The 19,010-nt window shown below is 39.1% G+C and overlaps 1 protein-coding gene across 1 annotated transcript in view; it reads right to left on the minus strand.

The window, feature by feature from the left end:
* Window positions 1-19,010, minus strand: part of ano1a (anoctamin 1, calcium activated chloride channel a) — a gene marked incomplete at both ends in the record, with an annotated part of 68,571 nt that overhangs the window by 44,112 nt on the left and 5,449 nt on the right. Inside the window, 3 exons of the mRNA XM_083901030.1 lie at window positions 1,884-1,982; window positions 3,976-4,323; window positions 9,587-9,735. Coding sequence (XP_083757156.1) covers window positions 1,884-1,982; window positions 3,976-4,323; window positions 9,587-9,735 — 596 coding nt within the window. The remainder of the gene's footprint in view (window positions 1-1,883; window positions 1,983-3,975; window positions 4,324-9,586; window positions 9,736-19,010) is intronic.

Below are 19,010 nucleotides of genomic sequence, written 5' to 3' on the forward strand. Positions count from 1 at the left end.
CTATGTAAAGTTGTAAGTAAACCTCCGGTTGGAGCCTGTATGTCAGGAGTATTATAATTTTGTCATGCAGTCTGGGTGGTGGTGGTTATTAAAGATTGTAAATTCGGGTTAGGAATAAATTCTGATTCTAAAAAACAACTCTGCAAATCAGTTCCACACAGTCAAAATAGCCCGACTAGAAATAAGCCAAATGGTCTTAAATTGATTTAAATGTTCTCATTTTAAAAGTCAATGGGGTAAGCAAATTGTAATGTAAATTTTGTAAAACCCAGTTTACAATTTCAATGACTTTATTAGCCCAAGTAATGTCTATATTTGATCCGTTTCTTTGCACTACTAACGTGTTGTTTGTACCTCATATCATAAATTGTATAGTTGAGAGAAAACTTGATAGATAAATTGCATTTTTTCCATAACTCAAGTTGATTTTCTTATTTTGTACAGACAGTGTTTATGTGTGGAATGCATCACAATAAAAGTAGGCAATGTTTTAATTCCACAACAGGAGAATCGTGATGTGACCTACAATTAGTTTTGTGGGAAAAAAGTCAGTATACAATCAGAAATTAAGTGTTGGACAATATCGCCATATCAAATATATATCTAAAAAAGCCAATGTCGGACATCCCTACTAGCCACTTTCAGATTGTAATGTTCCTCAAACTAGGATAAAACAATAAGACCCACTGTTATACCATTCCAACATGACATTCAACTGTCCCAAAACAAACCTACACATGTTTTTTTGTTGTTTTGTTTTTAAAGACCACATTTACACAGTCGGTAAGTTCTGTTGTTTAGCTTTGCAATGTCATTGGATGGTAAATGTATAAATAAGTCTTGCCATCAGGCCATGAACTCATACAACTTGCGAATTTCTTGGAGGAACATCTCCTTGTTTCATTGGAATGAATAAATCAACAGTTGTTGATATTTTGTTGAGAAGTTGATATTTTTTTGTGATTATTAGAATGTCTAGAACAGGTAATTACTAAATTATTATGGTATACATGCATCGAATTAGATTTTCAGCTTGTTATGTGTTTTTTATTATTGTAATTTTACAACGTTTGGTGAAGATGGTAGTCAAAATAGCATGTGCACATTTGCAGCATGCTTTGCACATTAAGGGGACATTGCACTTCTCAAAAATGAAAATATGGAAAAATACTTACTTATATATAATGTATTAGATGATTCATGATTTGTGCATGTGTTTCATATGATTAGACCAGATTTGACACTTAAAGACACTTAAACCCATGTTGCTACTGACGGCTGTGCCAGCGGTGTATAAATGGGTATGAAAGATAAGTGATAGAACGTGCTGCACATAGATGCGCTGTATGGAAATGTGAGTGAATGGGTGTGAATGAGTGAATGGCAAAACTGTAGTGTAAAGTAGCTTTTAGTCGTCATCAAGAATAGAAATGACCATTTACCATCTCTGTGCCGCACTGGATCCATCGTTAGCGCATAGGAACTGGCTACATATGGTGATTAGTGTATGTACAAATCACTGTTTGAACGCACAGTGTGCATTTACAGCATTTACCACAAGTAAAAAAAAAAATCTGAAAGTGGTGATACTGATGATGGCAATTTGGCATTTGTCTGACTATTTATGGTCAAGTGTGGGTATTACATGAAGCCCACAAAGCTGCACCACATTAGTTGATTGTGATTAAAAAACAGAAATTGGTGTGGGATGTGCATGCGCATGGTTTTATAAATACAAATATTTACTGAGAGGTGTGGGCCGAAGCACTGCAACATGCAATGACTTCCTTGGTCAAAAATCTATTGTATGTTTGGTATAAACCAGGCTTAAAGTGACAGTGAATTAAAATCTGATACATCGACAACAGTTATGGGCAGAGTACCTTCTTTGTTGGCATCTTGAGCTTCATGAACTCAGCCTCTCGACACAGAAGATTCCAAGGAGCATGGATCTTCAAGAAGCCAATTCCAGGGATTTTACTCTGAAAATAAGTTTTACATATTTAGAGATTTGTTTTCAGAAATAAAAGACAGTTTTTAACCGGCCAAAATACCTTCAAAAGCCCTACATGGACAATAAATGGTAAAACTGAGTTGGTAGAGTCCCTTCAGCACAGACTCCTTACTTCATTGCTGCATATGAGATCAGGCATTCTCACTTATGTGAAATCACTCCTACATTACAAGACTCACTTCACACCACACAGGTCAGCACAGTGACACATCTATGGAGAAATACAGAGCATCCAATTCAAACTAGCTGACTAAGGGGGCTGTACATAATGTGCATTTCACCATTAAAACACTGAAATGGTTTGTTGGCTGATAACAAGAACTGACTGACCAACTGTAAAATGCAGTTTCCACAGGGGGACCAGTACATATGGTGCTTTTCCACTATGCAGTTGGAGCACGGCACGGCATGACACGGTTTGACTCTTCCAAGCAAACTGAGTCGATACTAAATGTGTTGTCCACAGACTACTAGCCAAAATCTTAATATATAACAGAGGATTCAGGTGTATTTAGCGACAGCACAGCCGAAAGCCAGTAATGAGCCGCATCGCAACCCCTTCCATTTTAAATCAGTGACTGTCGGATGAAGTTTGCGCTCACATTAACTAATATTCCCTATATTGCACCTACTTGACTGGAAATATTTTCCATGTTTCCATGACACAGCTCTCCTCTTGAGATCTTGGTAAACATGACATTGTATCATTGGAAACTCAGACACACATACATTTTTCATCCATCATGTATTATCTTTCTACCTGGAAGCTTTGTTTAAATGTGAGTGAAAATCCATCGTGTGGTGGAAAACTGTCAAGGTCACTAAAAAGAGGGTTTCTGAGAGAAGCTATGCCATTGTAACTTTTGATCTGAGAGGGCCACAAGGGACAAGTTACTTTATCTTAATTGTCATTAGTTATTGTGGACTGGACTTGTCAAGTCTATAGGTTTTTTATAAAAACTACATAAACAAATGTAATTATCTCCATTATTACTGTTGTGGCTTGCCTAAAAATGCCTGTCTTTGAGTTTATCTTGCTTTCAATGAGGAAAAGCCTTTGTTTTTCTTGGCTGCTCAAACAGCTGTGATTAAATTAAACTTTGAAAAAACACTGCCAAACATTCTCAATCCAAGTCTCCATGCTACTGACTCACCACCACAGTAGTAGTGTCAATAATAGCAGGCTACACTGCTGTGATACCTTACACCCCACCTTCACCCACACCCTCAAAACACAAAACACACACTACTAGAAGCCCAATGACAGAGGTCACATTTACACCTGGCATTAAAATGCATTTTCTGTGATCAGATAGCAACCAGATTGTGCTTCACCACATGCATCTACATGTGGTATTAATATACATCTCTGGTGTCCACATCAAGATCCGATCACTATCTGATCATAGTCATCCCCCTCTTAGTCAACTCCCCCTCTATGCGCTGCCATATTAACAACAAAAAACAACAATGTTCGCCATACATAAAGTCACGCTATTGTATGGTCTCCTTTTTGCTTTTCAAAGCAGGGGAAAAAGAAAGCAGATGACAATGTGCACTTTTGACGCCGCTGTCACATTGTCGCCGTCACTGCAATCGAGTACCTGCGAGATCGAGCAACTTGATGTGTTGGGCTAGGGTCATTTAAAGCTGCAGCTTCTGCTTGTGCAAATGAGAATGCCATGTGTTTTATTGCTTTTATCTTAATATTTATCCCTTAATATAAAGTATTAATTTTGTTATCATACATAAGTCCATAATTTTTTCTGAACCCACTGGTAAGCACAGCTTAAGCTGCTTCCTCTAGCCTATTCAGTCATACAAGCTGAATCTGCCTTGTGGCCCACTGCATGTTACACCTGCTTTTCTCTCCAATTCCTCTCTTTTCTGTGATGTCTCAACACCTTATCACATCCAGCTAGACAAGCTCCCCCTTTATAAAAGTCTATCCCATGTCTTACCCTTTCATCCTTCTCCAGCTCCAGCCCTGTCTCCAGGAGGTTTTCCTCAAACTCCTCCCTCCTGAAGCGCTTGTCATCTTCATGATAATCTGTCTGTTGCTCCTGGGCAGCAATCTCTGGATCCTCCTTTGGCTGAAGCGGAGCTCGGCTGCCTCTCATACTCAAGCTGCGGCGAAGCCGTCGGATAAAGTTGTTTTCGACAAATTTGGATGGCCGACGCCTGTCACTGCTGGGTTTCTGGATGCTGTAGGCCAGGACATAGTCCACCCGCCTCTGGCCATCAGAAAAGTATGGGCCTAACTGCGAATACTGGGGTGGGACATCTTCCATGTAGAGATTTTTCATTGGCTGAAAGCAAAACAGAGGCATTGTATCTTAGATGGTTGTGCATTTATAGCAGTCACTTTGAAAATTCATTAATAGTGTGACATCATATAACACACAAACTACATAGCAGCTTGGGTTGAATTTTTGATCCAAGCCTAACTCCTGTCATACTTTTGTTTTATTTTATGTTCAAATCATGGGGACACCACAGCTGCTGGTCTACTGCTGCCTCCATTAGTAGGTGTGTAACAGGTACATTAAAACAAATGATTTCAATCACAAAATAACACATTTGAACTTGCTCATGAAGATGCCTTGAAGATGGTAGACATATTATACCCTATTTATTTTAGTTAGCTATCTTTCCCTTGGTGACACGTCTTCTCCATTTCTGCATCAGTAAATCTGTGATCGACAGCCTTATATGCAGCTCATTTCTACTTATGCGGATGTGTTTTGGGTTGTTGCAGTGTGTTGGTCCCTGTCGGGCACACATACTATATTGTACAATGTATGAAGAACAGTCAGTGGTCATATACTTATGAATTTCCTCCAGGTTCATAGATCCACATTGTATTAAACGTTTATGCTGAGACAAAAAGCTCTGTCTCTTCACAGTCATCAACCCCCACTGCGCAGCAATATGTACACACAAATATGTTCATCTTCAGCTCTCCCGCATCAGGAAGTAGTCATAGCTGGAAAGGTCAGAGGTCACTTCTCTGTGGGCACATGAGGATGCGGTGTATGCATCTTCCACCAATAGGAGTTCTCTTCTCACCAAACCGAGAAAGAGAGAGAGTTCTAAGCCAACCAATAGACAACCCAGCAGTTTCCCACTCAATGATGTTTTTCACAGCAGCAGAGAGCTGCATGAGTTTGCATGTTAAAGGTTGAACTCAATAAATTACTAAAGACATCTGATATAAGCAGCACAAAGAGCTGTGCTGATATTACATCTAATATACTTTGGCCATGTCCAAATATACAAAAACTACAATAAAATAAAATAAAAATGTCCCTGCCATCTAACAATGCCAATGGTCATTACAGGTGTTATATCAATCAGATTATGTCTGACTCTGATAAACAGTGAATGGTAACGAGAGTTTGTCAATGGCGGTCATGACATTAAAAGCTTAAGGTAAATTTACAACAGATTACGTACATACACTACCATTCAAAAGTTTGGGGTCACCTAGACAATTGTTTTGTGTTTTCCACTAAAACTAACACTTTTATTCATCAAAACAGTTGCAAAATGAATAGAAAATATAGTCAAGACATTGACAATTAGAAATAATGATTGAATTTTGCCCTTCAAACTTTGCTTTCGTCAAAGAATCAGCAAAACTGTTTTGAGCTGTGCTAATTGCACAAGGGTTTTTAAGGGTTTTCTAAGGACATTTCTAAGTGACCCCAAACTTTTGCATGGTAGTGTATCTTTAAAACTATTCTCTTGCACTGCAAGATGGAATATATACCACCACGAGTGGACTGGTCGACTGGTGTTAGACGGACAAACAACTCAGAATGCCTACAATTTAGCTGCACTTTGGTAGGTTTATGACAGATGGTCACCGTTTACCGTCCACCTGCACCCTATTCAGAGTTCCTGTCAGAGTTCTCTGAATTCTTATCTGAGTGTAACCAATTATATATGAGATTCCATTTGCCTTGTATTGGATATGTAGTTTTGGGAGTTTAGTGGCTCAACAGCGCCCTCCTTCAGCAGCAGTTGATTAATGCTCAGTGCATGTTAGAAACGCTGCCAGTTAATGGGAGGTGCATTGAAGGTGAGTTGTGCAGCGGCGCGTACAATTATTGTGTATGTACTGTATGTCAATATTCCCTGTCTGTATGAATATAAACATACTGTGGTTATTGAGGATGTTTATGTGCAAACTATAAGTGAGTCGTGGCATTTGTAGGTGTTGGAATGTTAATTTAATGGCGTAAACGCAATTTCTCAGTAAATAGTTAGCCCTCTCTCATAGATAACCTTGTTGATAGTCCAGGGGCCTCACTGCATTTCTACATTAGATTATATTGCCCCTGTGAAAAAGAAAGTGGTGAATCAGATGAGATGAGCACCATGGTTTAATACTCGAACAGGTTTTATGTAGATTAGAAAGAGCGTTCCACTAATCCAGATGAATTTCATATAGCCAGGAAAGATGGTTTTGTAGCATAATCTAAAGCAAGTGGCCATAAAATCTTCCTAATATGTCACAGAGACTCATGAATAATGTTCATATAACAAACTGAACTCACCAACAACAACAGTATAGCAAAAATATTTGCATACAAAAATATTTTGCAGACTGCAAATCATGTTTATGTTTTGAAATCATGTTTTTGGCATGTGGCGCCACCTACCACCGTCTACCAATCATTGCAGTCAGTAGAGTCTCAGCTGCCGAGCAACCACGGGTTGCCAGTTACATCAGAAAGCAAAACCTAAAAAACCTCGGTATTTTGAATTTTAATGTAGTAACCGTTTTTGGCCACATTCTTACATATAGCACCTTTAACAATAAGCAGTGATGAATTCATGAACTTTTTTGTGAATAAAATATCATCAATTTCAGAAAAAAATTATGATCTCCTCCCTCATAGTGGCACTGACTCATCTTTTAGCACAAGCGCTTTAGAAGCACCAGGTGTACAGTTAGACAGTTTCCTATAGATCTCCCTGAGTTAACATCATTAGTTTCATCATCTCAACCATCAACCATGTCAGTTAGATCCCATCCCCACTAAATTGTTTAAATGTGTTTTATCAGCATTATATTAAATCAAATTAATATATACTTATTAATTGGATATGTGCCCCAAACTTTTAAAGGAGCAGTGATTAAACCCCTCCTTAAAAAAGCAACAAGAAAAGGCAGTTGCCAATCAATTATATGAATATTTGCGCATTAATGGCCTGTTGAAGATTTCCAGTCAGGTTTTAGATTACATCATAACACCAAAACAGAACTATTAAAGTTAGTAACAACCTTCTCTTGGCTTCAGATAATGGTCTACTCTCTTTACTTGTCCTGTTAGATCTTAGTTTTGCATTTGACCCCATTGATCATCACATTCTTTCGCAGAGACTTGAGCAGACCCTTGGGATCACAGGTACTGCCCTCTGCTGGTTTAAATCATACTTATCTGATATATTCTAGTTTGTTCATGTTAATGATAATGCATCATTACAAACTAGGGCTGTCAAAAGATTAACAGATTTAATCAGATGTTTCCTACTGAGATGTCATTAGAAAAATCAACCATTGTTGTTTAAGGGGGACGGGGATGCGGCTGCTCACTCATGCATTTAGGCTCCCACTGTCGGGTGCCCCCTATCGACTCGGGGCCCCAAGCAGTTGCCTGCCTTGCCTGTTCATAAACTGCACGTCTACACGTAGCGTGATGAAAGTGAGAAAGTGCGTTAATGTGTTAAAAAAATTTTACCAGTTAATGCGACAAAATAATCATCCTGCGTTCTTTGACAGCCCTATTACAAACAAAAGTTAATTGTGGAGTTCCACAGGTTTCAGTGCTTGGGCCTATATGTTTTACTTTATATATGCTTCCTTCAGGGAACATTATTAGAAAACATACAGTTTCATTGTTATGCATATGAAACATTTACAGTATATGTTATATTTATCAATCAGGTTGTTCAACTCCAGGAATGGCTCAGAGACATTAAGTTCTGGATGACCTGTAAATTTCTACTTTTAAACTTAGACAAAACTGAGGTCATTACACGCAGCCCTAAACACCTAAACCACCAACTTTCCGACCACATTGTCATCACCATGGCTTCCAGTTCCACTTTGAGGAACTTTGGAGTTATTTTTGACCAGGACATGTCATATTTCATTCACACATAAATCTAATTACCAGAACAGCCTTCTTCCACCTGCGGAACATTATGAAAATTAGGAACATTCTGTCCTTAAAGAACACTGAAAAACTAGTTCATGTCTTTGTTACATCTGGATTAGATTACTGTAATTCCTTATTATCAGGATGTTCCAACACGTTTGTTAAAACCCTTCATTAATACGATTTCTGACAGGAACTAGACAGACAGACCATATAACTCCAGTGTTAGCTTCTCTACACTGGCTCCCCATACAGTTTAGAATTCAATTTAAAATCCTCCTCCTCACGTACAAAGCCCTTAATGGTTAGGCCCCTTCATACCTGAAAGACCTCGTTACCTTATCACCCCAACAGATCACTTTGGTCCCAAAATTCAGGCTTACTTGTGGTTCCCAGAGTCTGTAAGAGCAGAATGGGTGGCAGAGCCTTCAGTTACCAGGCTCCTCTCCTGTGGAACCAGCTCTCAATGACAGTTTGCGAGGCGGGCACTCTCTCTGTATTTAAAGTTAAACTTTAAATACACTTATTTTTTTCTTTTATTTTTTTTTAAGTTAGTTAAAGCTGGCTCAGGGAAACCTCTTAGTTGTGCTGCTTAGACCTAGACTGTATGAAATAGTAGTAATAAATAAATAGTAGTAAAATAAGAAGTAAATTATTTAGTTGTTATTTGAGCTGTGTTTATCACATAAAATAGTTTCATACAGTCTTGGAGACCATATTCTGCCGTTTAATTTGATGTGGAAGATCACTATATTCTTTCATGGTTTGTGGACATGGACCTCCCATATCATTGACCCTCTTCGTGGTGTGGAAGTTCTGAAAGTAAACTGAAGTAAGTGAAACTCTGTAACATAATTGACTGTAAATGACAACTTCTCAAATCCATCCAAATGGTGAAGCACTGTGTCATGCGACTGAATAATTAATTTATGTTCCCCTGAAACTCATTATACAAATGCAAAACAAAAAAAAGTATAATTAAGTCAACTGAGTAAATATAACATCTGTAAGCAGAAGAAACTATTAACAGTGAATCATTGGTCTGTTTCTTACAGAAATTACCTGAGATTTACAATAACTAAAGTCCACTCGCCACCATTTCCATAGCCAAGTAAATTCACCAGCAGAAATGCAGAAGGAGAACTAAAACATGTAACACAGTTCACAAACACAATGCTAGGCAGTTATCGGAAGAACCTGAATGAGATCTTGATTTACATCCTGACCTCCTCATATATCACAACAAAGCAACACACACCATAACCAAGCAGCACTCACAGCAATGGTCAGATAGAGATTTTCCAAAATTTGACATTGTGTACTGGGGGACATCCACTCTGACCATCAACGTAAACAGTTTGGGAGAATGATAAATCCTGCTTAATTGAGTGGAATGTCTTACTATGGACTCGCTGGGCTTGGTGTTGTTATAGTCCATGTTGGAATTCTTCTCCTCACCAGGAACTGGCCAGTAGTGTTCATTCCTCCTCATCATGGTGGCTTCTGATTGTGAGAGGCCGTCTGATAGCTCACAGGCCAGAGGAGGAAAACCTGAGAGAGGAACAGAGAGAGCCGAAGTTTATGTGTGTTATTCCTGTTTTTAAAAGTCGGATGTGGTTGTTAAAATGTTTCTACATTTCTTCCAAGTCTCCACGTAGCAAAGGCATTGTGATGTTGCCATGATATGGGCCCTTGAGCCTCTGCCTTTCTCCTACTGGAACAAAGTTCCCAAACTAAAGAAGAGACAAGAGGTCATTGTGGTATGCTTAACGCTAGAACACCATTGCCGGGTGGTTTTCACCCGAGCAAATAAATGTATAAATTTCGATTCCACACATTCGCAGAAAGCTTGCAAGCAGAAGTCCTCCTCACTGTAGCAGTGAGCACTGAACAGCAGGATTCAGTGTCACATGACCACTCGGGAAACGTTTTCCCTGCCATAACCACATCTCAAGAAACGCCCAGTAAACATGCAAGGTACATCCAGCAAACCCTTGCTGTGTCATTCAGAAGTTCTCCCATTCCGGTTCCAAGTAGAGAAAAGAGCCCAAATACCTTTCTCTTGCTCGACCACTTGCGCACATGCGCACACACACCGTTGTGTCACTTGAAGGCGCATACACTCACACACTGAGCTGCATGCATTCATGCTCATGCATAAAAAATACCACTGTATACCATGAAACCTTTGATGATTTGAAAAATTAACTAGTTAATTAATTATTAACTAGTTAATTAGTTGATAATTAATTAACTCATTAACAAACAAATTAACAAGTTACATACCCTGACATAATTTATGATTTGTCAGAGGATATGAATGAAAACACAAAACCTTTTCTTTCACTCATGGTTAGTGGTTGGCTGAAGCCATTTATCGTCAAAAACTGTGTTTACTCATAGGACATACCCTGGTGATTTAGCCTGATAACATGCACACAATTGGACACAAATGGTTTTGAATGGCTATTAAAGGTAACCATGTTCAGGAAAGGGATATAAGAAAATATCAAAGGAATTGAGAATGCCAATCACTGTCAATGACAATGCTAAACTCTAATTAAGAAGTTGAAAATGAAGAGTTCTGTTGAAACCAAACTACGGTCAGGTAGACCAACTAAAAACCCACAAATAAAAAAAATGTGGTGTGGCTGTTTCAAGATGCACAATAAGGAGGCACTAAGGAGAACAAAGATGGGCTACATGGTCGAGTTGCTAGAAGAAAGACATTACTACACAAATACCACAAAGTATCCCACTTACAATACACCAAACAGCACAGAGACAAGCCCCAAGCCTTCTGGCACAAAGTCATTTGGAGTGATGAGACCAAAATTTAAGTTTATGACCACATCCATAAACACTACATTTGGAGTCAAAAAGGTCTATGATGAAAGGTGCACCATTCCTCCTGTGAAAGAAAATTTGCACTCATCAGCCCGGAAGCTGCGCATGGGACGTACTTGGACATTCGAACATGACAATGATCCAAAACACAAGGCCAAGTCGACCTGTCATTGGCTACAGCAAAATAAGTGAAGGTTATGGAGTGACCATCTCAGTCTCCTGAACTCAATATCATTGAGCCACTCTGGGGAGACCTCAAACATGCAGTTCATGCAAGACAGCAAGACAATCTACAGCGACTGGAGGCTTTTTGCCAGGAAGAATGGGCAGCTTTACCATCTGAGAAGATAAAGAGCCTCATCCACAACTACCACAAAAGACTTCAAGCTGTTATTGATGTTAAAGGGGGAAATACATTAAGAACTGGAGTATGTAAACTTTTGATCAGGGTCATTTGGATAGTTGGTGTTATGATTATGATTTCAAAAGAGTAAACACAGTTGCTTGACAATAATGGCTTCAGCCAACCACTAACAATGAGTGGAAGAAAAGTTTTTGTTATCATTCCTATTTTCTGAAAAATGGTTAAGAAATCGTAAACTCTGCCAGCACAACTGCATCCTTGAATGCTTAAGAAAAAGACAATAACAATTAATGACTTGTAACTCAGACAAGTAAAATCACATCTTTAAAGGACATCACTAAACTATCGAGTGAGTGAGTAAAAGTGAAATGCTGATCATTTGTGTCAGTTTATGATGGTCTTATTAAGTCTGTGAACACTCTCTGTGACACAGATGTCCCTGAGAAACACAGATATTAAGCGGAAGAGCTTTTGAAACATGACACGTTTGCTTGTCACCAGTCAACATGGTTTACATCCAGAAGAGAGGATTTGTTCTGTCTGACAAGTAATAGCCCCAAAAAGTAGCTTCATTGACCTCAGCCTGGTTATCAGCTGTAGGGGCATTGTCGCCTGGTGAAGATGCAGCGCAGATGTCATTTCTGCACAGCTTACATTTGTTTACTGCAGCTAACAACATCAGCACTAATATTGATGTGTCACGGAATTCAACAGACATGTGTTAATTGATACATTTTAATGCATTAAGGCATTTTCAGGTCAACCTATTATGTCACAGACAACAAATTTAGCTGGCGGCTTGTCGTTGAGTGCCATTCCTTGATTTCTATCAGCCATTTTTGTCTGAAATATTTTTTTAATTATTTAATTATTTAAGAGAACAGAGCATTAATTCAGTCACGTCATCACTCCAAAAACAAACTGGACTGGATTTGTTCATGTTTTTTCACTGTCATTTCCTTCTTTTGTGTACCTGCTTCTATTATTTCCAGGTCAAAGTCTATGGGTATGAACTATGGAACCTGCATTGGAGTATCAAACCAGTTTCAGTGCAACTGAATGTATAGTAATTCAACTCCCAAACACATATTCTGGTGTGTTCAGTTAGACAACATGTTTACATGTTATGGTGGACTAACACAGCAATTGCAGTTCTGTATGGAAGCAAATTAGTGCCATTATTCAAATTAAAATGCATTAACAGAAATGCTTTTTCATTTTCAAAATGGAGCTGCATTTTGTGACTCATAAATAAAATGAATAATATATATTTCAAAATGCATTTTCATTTTCAAATTCAAGACTCCTCATTCTGTGACTTAATTAAAATGATAAAGAAAATTACATTTAAGATTGAATTTTCAAAACATCCTCCAGCAAAAAGGTAACAAAATCCAATTTGAAATGTCAAATTTGAAAATTAAAATGCATTAACAGAAATGCTTTTTCATTTTCAAAATGCAGCTGCATTTTTGACTCATAAATAAAATGAATAATCAATATTCCAAACTGCATTTTAATTTTCAACTTCTAGACTACTTATTGTGTGCCTTAATTAAAAGAATACGCAAACAGAGAAATGCTTTTTCGTTTTCATGTTCGCCGCAAAAAGTGTCTCAAAATTCAAATGAGTTCGCAATACGGAGCGGCGCAGGATAGTGACGTCACTGACCACTCCCCTTCTTCTGGCTCTGCTACACACAGCCACACAAACGAGTGGAGGAACATCGCGAACCAGACTTCTCTGTTAAATATTGAAATGTCAGACATTTCCCTGGTAATTGTCGGAGATTAACCCACTTTTTAAGGATTGTTAAAGTAGTTTTAACCGATCTACAGTTCAGCATTATTGTTTGGCTCGATCCCTAGACCAGGGGTGTCAAACTCATTTTCACTGAGGGCCACATCAGCATAATGGTTTCCCTCAAAGGCCCAGATGTAACTGTAAGACAGAATAAATCTAACAAAATGTAAACGCACCCTCAGAAAGAGACTTTGAAGCATGGGTGATTTCTTCAGCCACATTAAAGCTAGCTTTCACTGCCACATGGTTTATAAGTTATGGCTTTTGTGAACACATTCTGCTGCGATCACAGTTTGCCTTTTAATTCTTTGACAATTTGTTATTTTTCTTGAAGGCTAACTTTGCCATACTTGGCTCCTTGTTTGGTGTCATAATACCGCCAAAGATCATACTCTTTGACGACCGACACCACCTCATAACACAAAAGACATACCTGTTTTTCTCCTTGAAGCATAAACATGTATTCGCCTTCCCATCTTTCTTGAAACTGCCTTCCATCTGCATCAATCTTTCTCTTAGTGGACATTTTGGGATCATTTGTGGATATTTCAATCTCAATTTTATTCATCGCATGATGCATATACAATGATACTCTGCAATCTAGTGACGAGATACTGTCACTTCTCTTCTCTTCTTCTAACACAATTGCCATGCTTTGCGTTACCGTTACATAAATGTAGTTTATGGTCAACACAGGCCTTAAAGCAGCATAGACCTCTGCACGCCACATAAAATGATGTGGCGGGCCACATCTGGCCCCCGGGCCTTGAGTTTGACACATGTGATGTAGACAATTGAAATAGGAATGAAAAGAAACAATTACTTGATCACAAAACAAATGATCCTAGACTAAACAAAACTTTTTGGAACATGCCACAGTATATGTCCCCCCATGACATGTAGCCCATAAATCCACATGTAGCACATCTAACTGATGTTTAATCTCTTACAGTTCTGCTGACACCAGTGAACGACATGAGGTCAGGACAGGAAAGAGGACTCCGTTATCCCCAAGTCTCTGACCACAACAGCCTTCGCTACAGGCTGTGACAAACCCAGTGATCAAGATGGATCCTGGCATTTAAAGACGTTTTACTTTCTATTCTTTGTAATTGTGTATTGTATGTTTTGGGTAACATCTACTTCACGTCTGTCCGTCCAGGGAGTGGATCCCTCACCTGTGGTTCTCCCTAAGGTTTCGACCTTTTTTCCCTGTTTCCTAGTTTTTCCTTACCCTGGGCGAAGGTCTAAGGACAGAGGATGTTACCAACTCTGTGAAGTCCCCTGAAACAAACTATTATACTATATTATACTATATATACGTTTTGTCATTTTGGGCTATGCAAATAAAATTGGATTGATTCATTGAGTTATTAACTGGCTCACTGGTTAATAACTGGCTCGTGAGAACTACACCCATTTTGCAATTAGCTGGAATTGATATCAAAAAATTACTGTATGTTCAACCTAGAAAAACTATTTATTGATCATTCATAGAAAGCACTAGAGAGTACAAACATCCACCTGTGTTAAAACCGATCACGCTCATAGCAACAACATAGCAAATGTGAGGACTATTCTGTGCTTCAACGTCAACATCATCACATTCCTGCATTCAGACGAGAAGCCTGTGAACAGACAAGGAAGGCAACTGCTGGGGGCCCCGACACTCGGAGCCTGAGGGCTGTTTTTACTGAAATGTATTAAAAATGTGCAGTGACCAGCCGCATCCCCGTCCCCATAAACAACAATGGGCAATTTGCAATGAAATCTCAGTAGGAAACCTCCCTATAGGGGCCCCACCTCACGTTAACCTGTGTGAAGTTATCGTTCTGCAAGTTGTAAATGAAGCTGAAGGAAAATGAAGAGGAGTTATCAAACAGGAAGTTAGAAGAGGAAGAAAAAAAAGAGGAGGAAGAAAAAAGAAAGAAAGACACAGTTGTAAGTGATGCTGCAGATAATGATATAATCATAACATTAACAGTAAATGACTGCTGTTACTGAACAGTTACTTTGTCTAACTAATGCGGACACAGACTTGAACAGCAGCTAACATTAGCGTCAGAATGCTAGCTGACGCTAACGCTAAATAGTAGAAACAGTGCTTCAAAGGTGCTGATGAGAAATTTCCTGCTGTAGGTTTAGTACCGCCAAGAAATGTAACTTCTATACGTTATATTTTGTTTATAATGTGAGTTATTTACAGTGTAGTGTATATTTAAGTTTATATAGGGTTTTTTCAAGTTATTTACAGTATTTTATTGTTCTATATATTTATATTGTCTTATAATGTGGGTTCTTTACAGTGTAATGTGTATTTTTTTTTACTAAGTTTATTTAGTTTTGTTTAGGTTATTTACAGTATTTTATTTTTCTTGACATATATTCACATACTTTATTTATTTTCAAATTACAAGGTTTTTCCATGTTATTTCATTCATTTGGAATAAAAAAAAACTTTTTGACTTCAGACATTTTTCGCTGGTGTCAGATTATTTATGACATAATGGTGATAAACACTGGTCAGAAGAGTCCCCTGGGAATTTCTGCTTCGGCCCCGACAGACTCTAGAATCGCCTCTGCCTGCATTCCTGACAACATGGAGAGAGGCATCTGTGCAAGAACGAAGTGCTCTTACCTGGCTCCTGCGCACTCGCCTCACCTCCATCACCGTGTCGCTCCATTGGGTTGAAAAAGGCGCACAGTTCCTTCAGAGAGCCAGATCTACCGAGCCACGGCTATATATTCCTGCGTATGAGCGCAGAGCCTGACTGCCTCTGTTGCATAGAAACGCCAGACACTTGGATATCTAGCACTTGTTCATTCTTATAGGAAACTGGCGGTCTCCTGACAGTATTTCCCTACACACGCGCACACAAACCAAGAAACAGTCAAGCTACTTCAGCTATCAATAATTTTGCCTCGTGACATGATCCATTCTGTGCTGAGACGCGTCGCCTCTGCCTGTGAGGACGTGCTCCGTTTAATGGGATTTTTACACAGAGACGCGCGCAACCAAAACACAACCACACACACGCGCGTTTCGCAGACGCGTCCGTGTACAGCAGCATCATTACTGATCTCAGCCTGATCAGTGATACTTTGGGTTTATTGTTTGTATAAGCCTGCTATGCAAACAACAGAGTGATACAGGCAAAATTTACAAATAATTAATACATACACATCACCACTTGTGGTTATATAGCCAGTATATAGCCCAGTATACACACACACATATATATACGTGTGTGAGAAACCCCCCCTCCCTCCCAAAAATAAATAAATATAATAATATAAATAATAATAATAACAAAATTAAATTCACCACCACTGCAGACAATGGATTCTTCTTTTACAGTGATCACTATATACCAGGTACTGTCATGAATCATGATGCTGAAGCACCCAGATACATATTTGGATAAGAAACAATGTTATATTTGTAAGAGAGCGTCTTTTGCTTCTGTAACCTGCAAGAACAGCAACAAGGACCTATTGGGCTCTCATGCGCCCCCCTCAGTGCGGCAAGGTACTGGGCAAGGGTCTGCCTCACCTTGTGTCTTTTCACTGCGCTTCTACGTCCAATCAGCAACTCTAAATACACACACATTCATTAAATATAATAGCCAGACTGGAAAGTCAGGGTGTATAATAAACGTGACAGTCCAGAGTTGGAGGGGGTGAGAACGGAGAGTCTTCCGTGAATACTGCAATACAACATGAACGCAGTATCACTACGACAGCAGGTGCCGCCTACGCGTGCGTCAGGCGCGAGGTGGAAGAAAGAAAGAGAGAAAGAGAGAAAGAAAGAAAGAAAGAAAGACAGAAAGAAAGAAAGAAAGAAAGAAAGAAAGAAAGAAAAACATTCCTCTTTCCGCTTCTCTTTGCACAGCAAGAGCACCTGATCTTGCCCGAAAGTCAGTGCGCTGGGGACTTAAGTCACTGTGAGTCTGTGGCACAGATGAAGCTGGTAAAGGTGACACCCTACCGGCGTCCTGATCCCCCACCATCACCTCATCCCGCTGCCCTGTCTAGTCCATAACGACAAATAAGCCAAGGACTTCAGCTCCAAACTCACATAATGGTTGAAAATAGAGTCAATAAGTGTGGTTCCTAGTAAAATAAAGTCATAATTAGAAAAGAGTGCTAACCGTTACGCCCGAGTGAGCCGGTATCCGTTCCAGTAGCAGCAGGTACACAAGGTCTGGCAACACTTCCCACTTACCTGGTGAGACTGAGCAGAGAAGGAAGTGCTCCTCAGGTAAATTATCTCCTCCTACTTACACTGCGCCCAGGGACATGTCAGTGGGGGTTTATGATGACACACACAACCACACACACACACACATCGTGAAGCGGGTGACTGTATGTATTAGACCACCTGTCATAATATAAAAATGAGAAAACACAAATGTTTTACAATTCTTAAAAAACTTGCTTAAAGCTAAAAATGTTATTGTTATTTATTTGACACCTTTTTATGCCCAAATTTAAGTTGACTTGCTGGGCTTCTATGAGAAGTCATAAATGAATCATATTATCCAACCATTAAAATTATTACCACAAAAGTAAATAGTTTGATAGTCTGATTTTATCTTGATTCTGACATTTAGAATGTTTTTATTGAATTTAAAATACACTATTGCACTAAGGAAACCAAATACACTGTGACATCACCTCAATGTCTGCTGTTCTTGCACAATGGAAGAATTAGTTAGATTCTGTATGAGATTATGTGTTCAACATCGTTTTTCAATTGAATGTGGCCTGCAGTGGCACTGCTGTCCAGCACAAATATCATTCAGCGACAAAGTTTATCTTGAATCTTGAATCTTGACAATAAGAGAGGGAGATAGATGTGTGTTTCTATGTGCAAGTGCGCAGAGAAATGTAAAACTGCTTAAGTGAGAGGCATGTGTGGACCTGCAGTGGGACTGTAGTTACGTACCTCTCACAGACACAGTTCACTGCAAAGAGTGACAGACAGACATGGAATCAGCAGAGCAAAAGCTCCAAGTGCTTCAACAAAATGCTTGTTTACTTATTATATACTGTATATGTATATATATTTATGTAAAACGGTATGTTTGTCACTGTATCTCTTCACAAGACAGTCTTTTCCAACTGTAAAAAGTGTGTTTCTTTGTAAACTGCTCATTGCCCACCTCAGTGACACAATCTTACCAAACAAGGTTTGTGGGTGTTTACAAAGCAAAGTAAATGGTGGTCTTCAGACTCTATAAGTACTGTGACTGACTGGTGAGGATATAACCAGCCTTTCACCCTACGTTTGCTGGTATGGGCTCCAGCTTCCCCCATGACTCGAACAAGATGAGCAGAAGAAGAACGAACAATTCAGATTACCATAGTATCGTAACCCAGTCCCAACATCTGCATGTCTGCACAAGCTGCAACTGGAATGCAGATATCAAATGAGTGAGGAATTGTATTCTCCCAGACCTGTGAGTTGCTCCTTGGGAGTTTGAATAGGCATGTCTTGCTGCTTGTCTGCCTGCATTAAGGAAAAACGTGTGCAGACATGCAGTTATACTCACAGTCCTAGTCACTTCTTAGACATTTTAATTGAAGTAATTATATCTGAATTATTTTAAAAGTGTGACTAAAACAACATTGAAATGTCTGCTACCAAAACACAGCTTCAGGACATTTTGGAACCAGAAGCCACCTGCTGTTTCACACATGTAGTGGCAAATTAAAACCAGGGAGTGCTATTTTTAAAATATTTTCCTAGATAGGTGTCATTTCAAATACTGCTGAAAAACTGCTGACAGAAACACAAACACCCCCGGT

The sequence above is a fragment of the Microchirus variegatus genome, assembly GCF_963457635.1.
Source record: "Microchirus variegatus genome assembly, chromosome: 14".
Lineage (NCBI taxonomy): Eukaryota > Metazoa > Chordata > Actinopteri > Pleuronectiformes > Soleidae > Microchirus > Microchirus variegatus.